At 39.2% G+C, this 11919-nt stretch overlaps 1 protein-coding gene across 1 annotated transcript; it reads left to right on the top strand.

Moving 5' to 3' along the window:
• The first annotated feature begins 1012 nt into the window (after positions 1 to 1012).
• LOC139718405 (flavin-containing monooxygenase 1-like) lies at positions 1013 to 10629 on the top strand. Its single transcript, XM_071629878.1, has 9 exons — positions 1013 to 1116; positions 1221 to 1375; positions 3618 to 3838; positions 4960 to 5200; positions 5968 to 6023; positions 6438 to 6692; positions 7092 to 7230; positions 8531 to 8775; positions 9764 to 10629. The coding sequence occupies exons 2-9, from the start codon at positions 1258 to 1260 to the stop codon at positions 10094 to 10096; spliced, it is 1608 nt and encodes a 535-aa protein (XP_071485979.1). The 5' UTR covers positions 1013 to 1116; positions 1221 to 1257; the 3' UTR covers positions 10097 to 10629.
• The last annotated feature ends 1290 nt before the right edge of the window (positions 10630 to 11919 follow it).

Below are 11919 nucleotides of genomic sequence, written 5' to 3'. Positions count from 1 at the left end.
AATGATTTATAACCACATGCAAGCTGAAAAAGACTTATATATCATATTACGACATAGAGAACATTATGGTTATTTCCAAAAGCTATCGTTCAATTGAGAGTTTTTGTTGTTCTTGTTGTTGTTGTAATTTACTCTTTTTTCAGCGGGGAGGGGGGCATGAATGCAAGTTATGATCGGTCTTCGGGAATGTGCTCTTCAATGTCTCATGTTAATCATATTACGCAAATGATTGACAGATAATCTCACTTTTTGTTCGCGTATCCAAATAATCTGATGAAAATAACAGAAATATCATTATAAGATGTATGGCATATCTTATTTAGATGTTTTTTTGGCAACACAAGTGATTATCAGAGTATCATGAACAAATACAAGTCAACGTGCGTTTGCACCGCATAGTTCTGTGGCACAACAGAAGTCTGTATCTGTAGAGCACCTTAGAATGAAATCCGAGGACATCAGGATCTATAAAGCAAATTAGCCTATCTATTATAGCCGTCCCATAGTGTTTATTGGAAAAGGAAGCAAACGCTCTGAAACTTGCTGGTGGGATGCATTACCCCCCCCCCCCCCCCCCCCCATGCGTCTGTCAGAAGCTTCGTACAGTCAGTATACATTTTGTACGTGGTTTATCATTTATCATAGCGGCTGTGAGTGGTAACAGGCTCATCAGGTAAGTTGTCGTCACATCTCACATCAAGCAAACTCGTGAACAATGAATACACGCAGTTTGGCAGTGAGAGGTTTAATATCCTCTGTTATCATAATTCTCGTTCAATCAGTTGTCGAAAATAAGTTGATTACAAATCAGGCATCTCTGACACTACTGGATAAAACTTAGTTTCGACATGGTCATCAAATTTCGCAAATTCCATACAATATCTAATAAACACAGCGTTTAAAGCAGATATTTATACACCGACTTAGTGACTACCTGGTTCACTGAAAGTTTGATATCCTGGATTCCTGCAAATCAAACATGTGCGGCATTTGCTACGGTTAGACAATAATGGTGTGCACGGAAATAATATAATTTGTGAAGGGAACTGGACCATCAGTGCCCAGAGGTCTTGGCAAAATCGAAACCATATTTCACGTGGGTCTTTGTCAGCCACGGTGAGTTGTTGACCTTGTCACATGTCTCAGATATTGTGTAACTTGTAGTTTGTTGGAAGGAAAATTAAAAAGCACAATGTGACTTTCTGTCTGTATCTATATAGTTCAGGTTGAGCAAAGTTCGCGGGAAATACAGAAGAAATGGCAGAGGTGAAGCGTGTAGCTGTGATCGGGGCCGGCGTGAGCGGGCTGGTCTCGGTGAAAGCATGCCTTGAAGAGGGTATGGAACCTGTGTGCTACGAACGAAACGATGAATTAGGTAAGCTCGCCAATTTATACACGGTATGTCATATATATGCAGTGCATGATCTGAAGCCAAGCCATTATATCTTCATTGTTGATAATATTTAGGAAGAAAGAATGTCATTGTCATCTCCTTAGCTGCAATGCAGGCATTCTGCAATAGAAAATGACTTCCCAGGCGGAATGGGAGACGTACAATACTGATATAAAGCTCATGTGTGAGCTAGTGATTGTCGAAATGTAGGCCCTGTAGAAAGGTGACTTCCTGGCATAGTTCCTGTCTCTAGTGCAGTCAACAAAGACAATAATGTGCCATATATGACATTGCAAGGTTAGGAAAGAGAAGCTCTGTCTGAGAATATTATATGCAAATGTAAATTTGGATTTAACAAGCAATATTATGTCTCTCTAGCTTCCTATTTTCCTTCCACTTAATCTCCATTTTGTAACTGAATGCTGCATATTTGCAACTTAGGCCAAGCAGTTCTAAAAAAAAGCAACCAGACGTCCTCAGATCTTTTTAAAGTGTTTGAAAATGTATGCTTTTTAATGCAGGTCTACATGAGGGGACGAATTGGAACGTGGTATGGTGTAAAAAAAAATAATGTGTCAAATATTCATAGGCCCGAGGCAGGTTGAAAATTTTGTGAATAAAAACCTTCTTGTTGGATCCACAGATGGCGTATTTGAGACTCATTCTTCTTATGATAATGCATATATATATATATATATATATATATATATTTATTTATTTATTTATTTATTTATTTATTTCGTGCATGAGGTCATGATATTATGTCGCTGCTGTTTCTTTGCATGTTTGTCATTATTGTTGATATTTGTGCGCATGCGCACAAATCTCTCCCTGAATATTTCCCCGTATTCCGTGATAAAATTATCACTAAAAGACAAAAATCGTTACTTTGCTTGTTTTTACTAAAAATGTTATAATATCAACAATTTGGTGCTATATTCCATTCTGTCTTTTGGAAAGTCCCACCAGTCTAGAGATATTTCCCTTATTTCGTAAGCAAGCAGAGGTTACTGATAATATTCTGTATACTGTGGTATTTTTTTAACTTTGTTGGGCCTTTATGGGGGAAATCCCTTAGGATTCCAAATACAACGCTTGCACACAAATCTACACGTGTGTCTATACTTGTTCGTAACTCGAGTTGTTAGGGATGTAGCTTGGTTCCGGCTCTGCACTTTCAATTTCTGTTGCTCATTAACCCCGTGATGAGTGAATCTCATTCATTCCGTTCACTCGAGCACGTGCCAAGTGTTACAATACAAAATGTAATGAAAGAGTGTATTGACAGATTACTTCCGGTCTATCCTCTCCCATGCCAGCCCCCCCCCCCCCCCCGGTCTCTTTCTGTTTCTTTATGTTGTTACCCTTCCAGGACAATGATTCGGATTGTATCAATTAGTAAAATAATACATTATCATTCCACTACAAACACGGATCTGCCCCAGAGTACAATGTTAATTTGTTGATACCTTAATCCTCCTAGACTTATGTTTAAGAAATCATAGGGAATCGGTAGTTTGCACATGCTGGACCTTACCTGAGGAATCAGTCGATCGCCTCAAGCTATCCATTACATTTCGAATGTTGACTGTTTTAATAACTGCCCTCAATATTCATTTGATAAATCCTGCTTCAAGTAGATCTACATGTACATTATGAAATTTCTTATTTTTCATTATTGTTGTTCCATTCTTTGACTTTTTTATGTCCATATGCTTGTAGTAATAATAGTAGTGATAATAACAATAAAAATAATAACAATGATGATAATAATGATGATAATGATAATAATAATGATAGGGTCTTAATATTTACCCAAGGTAGCCTCTCCAGTGTTGCCATTGCTCTACCAGAGGGCCCTGCCATTATTATTACCCTAGCATTGCCAGGTACCCATTTATACCCCTGGGTCGAGAGGGACATAATAGTGGGTAAAAAACATCTTGTCCAAGGACGTAAGCACTGGGAGGGATTCGAACTCAGGTCCTCCGATCGGGAGTCGGGAGTCTTATCCACCAGTTATCCACTATGCCACAGCGCCCCCACTGATGATTTTCATATTTCATAATTCATTATAACATATTTCCCACTGCGCTCTGAACACATTAGCCATGTGAAATTATTACTATTATTATTATTGTTATTATTATTATTATTATTATTATCATTATTATTATTATTATTATTATTATTATTATTATTATTATTATTATTATTATTCTAGGAGGAATATGGGTCTTTCGAGAGAAGAATCCAAAGGACCAGAAAGATGCAGGTATCTATGATGGTCTGGTGACAAACTCCAGCAAGGAGATGATGTGTTTCAGCGATTTTCCCTTCCCACGTGACTGGGCTCCTTACATCCAGGGTCGCCAGCTGAATGAGTACTACCATGCCTACGCCAAACACTTTGATCTCAACAGACACATCCATCTCAATACGGAGGTGCGGTAATGCAATTATCATTGATAATGATAATGATGATAATATGGTCTCCTTTATCCAGGGTAGCCTCTTCAGTGCTGTCACTGCTCTACCACATGGTCCCTACCATGATTATTACCCTATAGCGTTGCCAGGTATTCATTTATACACCTGGGTCGAGAGGGACATTGTGGGCAAAAAACATCTTGTCCAATAGGACGTAAGCAGTGAGATGGATTCGAACTGTATACCACGATGCCCCTACGATATAGTATTGATAAGAAGAAAGTAAAACACGGTTTATGTTCAAATGTCTACTTCTGACACAGGCATGTCGTTTCATTATTCTCATGTTCATATGCATTCATTAATTTATTCATCCATTCATTTTATAGTTGTTGTATCACCTTTAAACATTATACATTCTTTATTTTCTAAACTTATGAAATAACTGTCATTGTGTTAGCATAGTCATTTCCAAATCTATACGCTGAATCAAAATTATTCACAGTTGCATAAAATCGGAACAGCTGTCGCTTCAGTCGGAAGTAATTAACTTTAGCATTGTAAATTTTGTACACTGTACTCACCAAAGTCAGTTTCGGGTTTAGCTTTTTGTCTGCTCGTTTTACGTTGGGGAGTACAAGTACTTATAGAAGAATGGCAAGTTCAGCGGAACACTATTCTTGTGCCTCGTATCCAATTGAAATGACATGTTTGTTGTAATGTTCCAATTGGTCACACTCATCATTTCCAGTCAAGGCTTACTCTTTTTCTTTTGTATGACAATCTATCCGGAATAGTTGCTTTTGTAGCGACAAAAAAAGTCAAAACTGTGAGGCTCCTATGGCGTCTATATTCTCCTAGTCTTGTCTTTCTTTCATGCCCTCTCTTTCCCTCTTGAAAAGTAAAATTAACTTGACAAAAAAAATCCGCCATTTTCTTTAATTTTCAGATAGCTCTGTTGTTGTTGTACATGCACAGACACTTAATCTATGTGCCTCTTCAACAGTCGATTATTCATTTTGTTCATTATTGTGCCAAAATTGCATCGTGTAGACGCCAAATTTTAACATGAAATCCTGCTTTTGTAACTTGCTGGTAGTGTTTGACATAAGCGATGAATTCCTTCCACTGTCAAGGTCGTGAGGGTTGAGAAGACTGACGATCACGACCAGACGGGTCGATGGACGGTGCGCGTCCGCCACGCCGACGACACGGAGAGCGAATCGGTCTTCGACGCAGTCATGGTGTGCACCAGCATATTCAACAAGCCCTTCCTGCCCACATACCCTGGAATGGATGTATTCAAGGGTCAAATCCTACACAGTCAAACCTTCCGGCATGCTGAAAAGTTTAGGGATATGACTGTGTTGGCAGTAGGTCAGTGCAAATGTGTATTTCTTGACTATATAAGCAATCAAGGGATAAACACTCTTTTAACAGCGCTAGATATCTTGTAGGATTTATTTGACGCATGCCAGCTAGAAAATGAGAGAAATCAATTGAATTGCTATAAACGCTGATAACATCTACTAGTACTGAAATTAGGCATTCACAGTGGGTAACTGGTTGTTTTTCTTCTGTCTTTTTATTTCTGCATTATGTTTGATCTGTCCGTACTTCCATTCGGGCTGTCCGTTTGTCCGCCCGCTCCGCGATTCAAGAAAATTATTCCGCTATATTTTTAAGATCCATCATGACCTGTACATGTGTTTAAATGGTGCTTGCTTTATGCCCAATTCAAGGTTCAACTCATCATTGAAATTGAGCTGAAAATGTCGTTTTTTAGCCATAACTGCATCAATTATGAATCTTCGTTGGTAATTCTACAGGGAGAAAAGCACAAATTTACAATGGCTTTGGTGATTGATAACATTACAAAGAAAGAACTGACCCAGAATAAGAATAGAGGTCATTACTTGCTGAAGAGAAATTTCGTTAGACAACCACAACTTCAGGCTGATTTGTCTAGTGGTAATATGATATTGTGAAAATGATACAAGTTGAATGTTATTTAGAAGAAATGACAGGCTAATGTTGAAAGTTAAGGTTAAAATCCGCTAAATTTGGGATTGTTAATGTTGTTATAGCCATAAACTTTAGCAATAGGAAGCTTACAGGTTTTTTATTTCCTACCATTCACACAGGGGGATCTCACTCAGCGGGCGACATGGCAGTCAACAGCAGCCGTTACGCCAAGCAGGTGAGGGAAACTTTCGACTTATCAAACCTTACGAAATAGTATCAAACCAGCAGACTGGCGGGTACCAGCATCGACTATTCAACCGAGTAACTTTGGATTGATTTGAATTATGTCACAACCGGACAGAGAGCGTCTGAAAGGTCATAAGATTTCCGTGCCGCGTATACGACCTGTTTTAAATGACGCGGTGTCGAATGTATGGTAGATCATCAAAAACTTGATGAAAAAACTCAAATGCATAACTATAATCAGTGTTTCTCTGTTTATATAGCTTTGTCATGTATAAATTATCTCTCTTGTTATTCACACAATACTTGGTTGTAGCACTTTAGATGGCAAAGATAAGTGTTTCGCATTGCCTTTCTACACTTTCTCTTTAAAGATACTTGTTTCTCCTGACTTTTTGTTCTGAAGGTTTACCTGAGTACCCGAACGGGCACCTGGCTGGTAAACCGGATGCAGAAGGACGGAATGCCCCGTGACATGACCATCCACCGCCGCTACATCAACGCCATGCCCGTCAGCTGGAAACTGAAAAGGTTCGAGCAAGACAGCATCGGGCGAATGGACCCCACACTCATCGGCATTGCCAGCTCGAAGCGCTACGGCACGACCACGGTCATGATCAATGATGATCTCGGTGCCATGGTCATGAACGGAAAGGTCAAGGTACGCCGTTGCAAGAGTCGCATAGTCACTATACTTTTACTGTATGTTGGGCAAAGTAATAAGTACACAAATGAAACGATTATGGAGCTGCATATGACTGTATTCATTCCAGTAACACAAGAACACGGATCAAGGTTCATGTAGTCGCAACTTTCCCCTTGAATGGATTGTGCGATAATTTTTTGCACGTGGGTTTCCCACCGATTAAAAATCTCTGTAAATGAAAAACAATTATGTCTACCCAATCATTCACATTTGCTGGATAGAAACAAAGTTTGGGAACGATGAATCCAGTATCAGTATGAAAAAGATCAACGTTCTCCGCTAAATGTGGACCGGTATCATTTGTCAGCAAACATCAACATGTTTATCTAACGCTTCTTTACTCCATTTATCCAGACCAAGCCTGGCATTTCGCGTTTCACGGAAAATGGCGTCGTCTTCGAGGATGGATCCGAAATCGAAAATCTTGACGCCGTCGTGTTCGCCACGGGTTTCAAGATTGATACTCCCTTCGTCGACAAGTCCATTCTGCCAGGTAGGCAAGGTTAAACTTTGTTAGATTTGGGGAAAACTTCGCGGTAACCGTCAAAATGAATAGTTTTATACTAATGTATAAGCTATCAAATATCAATATTCAATTTTCTAAATGCTGACTGTGCATTCAACACTCATTTGGAAAAATGTTAGAGTCACTAGGGTTTGTAATATTGGTGACGTAATTCAAGTAACACTATATGATCTGTGACATAACCTTGGGGAAGAGTGAATGAAAAAGCTGCATGTCTTTCAGGGAAGTTTACACAAGTCAAGAAATATAAATATATTTTTTTCTCAATAGAGATAGATGTATAAAGAAGAACACAAAAGAGTTAACAATTAACTGTATGAGGAGACACGAAGACTTCCGAACCCCGCTATTAGTCTTTAGGTTTTCAGCATTTTATATTGCGTCCCTCCCGCAGCAATGACAGAAACTGAAAGTAAATTGTACTAAATATTTCCATAATAATCACGCTGTATCGAAACAGAAGCATTTAGATTCAGAGGACACTTTGCCACCATGCCTATGTATGAAAGTGATAATTTTGTGTATGCCTAACACACCGATAGCTCTAGGAAATTAGTATATTCCTTTTTCGCCAGGTCCAATTTTCCGTATACAGTGAATTTTGCCTTAAAAGATAGGTTTGAAATAATGCCATGCAGGGAATTCTTATGATACACATAAGAATTTAAAACCGGGAAATTTGGTCTTCTCCCCCCCCCCCCCCCCACCCCCACTCATCACCCTTTATTGGATTTATATCGGGGCGGAACCCTTATTTTCTTTTTTTATGCTTTATATTTCATTTCCTTTTTGATAAGAACCAATAGTGTGTCTGTAGGAGTGCACCTCCTCCTACTACCGAGCCTGAAGGGTGAGGAATGTCTCCAGACACAATATTCCACAACTAAAACATGATAAATATTAGGATGTCATCTGTTGTTATGTTTGGTTTCTTCCTCAAAATTCTCTGTAATGGAATTGAATCTTTCTTATATGCGGGTTCTCAATTAATAGAATAGAGATACTTTGTAGAAACCTTCTCCCGTAATGCATTGTTTAACCTTTGTTCACACGAGGATGCTATGTCATGGTAAACTTCAGAAAATGTTCTCCTCTTGAGCGAGAATTATGAAATATTTGAATATCAAGTGACAATGCTTACCCAATCGTGTACTTAAATTTCCAACCAACTTAATGTAATATTGACCACAGTCGCCATCGAGCCGGCACATTATGTGCATTTCTCTCACACCTCTGTACTCTCTGGTCTTCGCTTGATCCTTTGTAGACGAGATGGGAGACATGGAATTGTTCCACTTTGTGTGGCCAGCACGGGAGCAGCACCATACGATGGCAGCCATCGGTTTCTTAATGATCATCGGGCCCCACGCTCCGGCCCTTGAGTTGCAGGCGCGATGGGCAGCCCAAGTCTTCAAGAAGAAGGTTGGATTACCGCCCACGGAGATAATGATGAAGGAAATCAACGGGAGAAAAAAGGCCACGTTCAAGCGGTTCGGAAGGCACAAAATACAGGTACGAAAATATCATGCTTGATGATAACATGGCATTGTAGCTCTATGAAAACAGGACCGCTGAGAACCGTAGGTTTGTCGAACATTTCTAAGCGAAATCCGACTACAGCGCTATCAAGGTAATCATCACGAGATCTGCCCAGCGACCTCCTACGGACGTACACTGTGGGAGCACACAGGTAGCTTTCGCCATTTTGCTGAGAATGACAGATTTAAATTTCCATACTGTCCTTCGCTGAAAAGGCGTTTGCTTGAATACAAATTTGTGCAGTCAACAAACGCATTTTCAGTAAGCTACCTGCGAAGTGCTGTTGTTAATTAAGCAGTAATTACCTATTTGGTATATGCGATCATCGGTGTGACGAGCGAACCTGCTCTGCGATATGAATATACTGCACAGCTTCTATCACTATACACTGAGTCTGCACATCAAACACGACGAGCTTGGAATTTGGTAAACATCGCATTTTGATGGTACTTTAAACTTTTGACATTCTCTTATTCGCATCAGACTGGCATTTTCGTTTCATTAAAAAGTGAAAAAAAAAACAGCGTTCATGGTTCAAGGTATCATCAGAGGTGCTTTTCGTTTCGAATTCTCTATCGGAAAAGAAATATTCGTTTCCCTAATTAAAGAGAAAAATCAATGCTGAATCATTACAAAATGGAATAGGTGTGTCGAAATGATTTACTTCGGTGATGTTAAATCCAAGGGAATATATATCATGACAGTCAATGGCAGCGGCATCATATAGCCTCATGTAGTTTGAATGTGTAAATGTATGATTGGAATAACTGATTATGGTAGTGTAATTCAATGAAAACATAAATATGAATTAATGTTAGATATCAAAACTGTATTTTGTCAGATTTCGGCGTGAACATTTCATAAAGGTTGCGGTGTTATAACCACACATCAGTTGTCTCGGTTGACACGAAGTACAGTAAATACTGATTATGCTTTTTGATCTTTCTATTTGCCAATGTAGTCTCTACCCGTACCCTACAACGACAAACTAGCAGAGTTCATCGGAGTGAAACCTGACCTCAAGAAGCTGCTCTTCACGGACCCATGGCTTGCCTTCCAAGTCTTCTTTGGTCCTGCCTATCCGGCGTCCTTCCGCCTGTTCGGTCCGCACACTTGGTCCGGTGCCCGCGACCAGATCGCGCGCGGTTACGACAACGTCATCTTCCCGACCCGTACTCGCATCGTGGAGAAAGCCCAGAGTTCAACGAGCATGTTCCGTCTGACAGTGAATGGGTTCCTCAAAACTGCCTTCATGGCTCTCATCACGATGTTTATCCTTTCAGTTCTAACGTAATGGTTTGGATGTAGTCCATAGTAGTCCGTAAACAAGAGAATGATGTTCTCAGCATCAATGCATCTAGAGGTGAGAAATGTTCCTCTGCATGAATTCAGCGTCATCAATTACCATGTATTTATTGTACTAATTTGTTTCTACATCTACTATGCCAGATGGGAGCTACAGGGCGGGATGCAAGGATACTGTGATATGATGGGAAAAGACTACTGACTTTTCAAGTTAGATACCGAGTGTGATTTTGCCAAGAGCCTAGAAGTCCATTAAGGCTAGCTCATTCGACCCCAGATGTAAAAATTGGTGCCTTGTTAGAAACGTCGATCGTAACTCGAAGTTAGCTAGCTTATTAGGAGAGCGTTCACAAAGTCCCCAAGTGAAAGTTAACAGTAGGGACCCTTTTTGCTGCATTATCATTGAAGCTAGCTAACTTCAAGTTACAAATCAGCTCCGTGTAAACCTAAATATAATGACTATGGTTTGTGTGGAGAAAAAAAAAATCAGATTCTGATGTTATTCAGAGTGTTGTGACACATTATTTCGGAATGCGTTTTGATTGTATAATTTTCCATCTTGTCCCCCTCCCCCCCCCCCCCCCCCCCTGAAAAAAAAAGTAATCTCAAGCAACGTAATGGACTCACAAGCTTCCTAACGATCTAAAGATCTACACACAATCTTCACTAAAGTCTTTGCATTTGCTGACACGAAATAAAAAAGAAAGCTTTTAATCTCTTGTCTCCGAAATACAAGAAGTTACTCCAGTTCTCATTCAATAGCTAATTTAGAAATTACTTGGTGATTGCCTCTTCTTTCTTATTCAGCCTTCGTTATACTATAATGTTTCTGGCCATATATTCTACAATAACCAAAATATCTAGTTGAGGTTCAAGTTGGCTTTTTTTCCCCCACATCTCAACATAGTCAATGCATAATGTACATTAATGTAAAGACATGTTAACATAAGTAAACAATAAAAGAAGATGTACATTACACTTTATATGGGGATTACAGAAATAAGCATTGTGATGATAAATACATTGGATGATGGAGATACTAAAAAGCGAAGCTTGTAGATTGTGGGTCTCGCCGGTTTTTAATATAATACGATGTACATGTAGAAAAGGAAGGAAAGATATCGTCGCCACCAAGTGCAGTTAATATTGCGCAATCAAGTAACAAATTCAAACCTAAGTATATTCATAAATTTATATTGTTTTAGGGGGAATAAACAAAATAAAGGATATAATATCTGCGGGAAACGGTGAAGATTTATGGGTAATTATGGCGGTGCCATACTTTGCCACCTGTACATGAAATGTAATTTGGAGCTGCTGGACATGTCCAATATTCGAGAGGAAGCAGTTTCAATTTCTCTTTGATATTCTTAGATGTACTTCTCTTAAAAAGTATTATGTGGCGTGCTAAATGTTTTGTAAATATCTTCCGTCTGACTGCTTCATCCTACTAACTAAAGATGAGTAACTAGCGTGTAAATAGTGATTTTCTTGGATAATCTTGCAGAATGCAATAGAGGACAATACAATTTAGGGTATCGGTGACAATATCAAGAATGCATCACAGCGTCAGCGTTTCAACTGTTAGATTCAAGCAAAACTTTACTCAATAATTTTGCTCAGTTGACTTTGTTTTATGTCTATGTGAGAAAAGAAATGCAGAAAGAAAATCAGTCAATCAATAAATCAATCCAATGGGGGTGAGATTGCATTTCAAATTCAAACATGTTTTATGCTCCTGAAGGCATGTGCATGAGCGCTGCCCACGTGAATTAAAATCCTCTGTCCGATTTTTGACTCACACCGTTGATG

The sequence above is a fragment of the Diadema antillarum genome, unplaced genomic scaffold (genome assembly GCF_040938485.1).
Source record: "Diadema antillarum isolate AM-2024a unplaced genomic scaffold, OU_Dant_1.0 scf00000094, whole genome shotgun sequence".
NCBI classification, from domain to species: Eukaryota; Metazoa; Echinodermata; class Echinoidea; order Diadematoida; family Diadematidae; genus Diadema; species Diadema antillarum.
Note: the sequence above shows the minus strand (reverse complement) of the source record. Positions and strands in the feature narration are given on the sequence as shown.

Bases quoted from the DNA above. Each gene is read 5' to 3' on its own strand.
- LOC139718405 (XM_071629878.1), top strand. From the start codon at position 1,258: ATGGCAGAGGTGAAGCGTGTAGCTGTGATCGGGGCCGGCGTGAGCGGG. The intron at 5,201-5,967 runs GTCAGTGCAAAT...CCATTCACACAG, and splicing joins TATGACTGTGTTGGCAGTAG to GGGGATCTCACTCAGCGGGC. The intron at 6,024-6,437 runs GTGAGGGAAACT...TTTGTTCTGAAG, and splicing joins GCAGCCGTTACGCCAAGCAG to GTTTACCTGAGTACCCGAAC.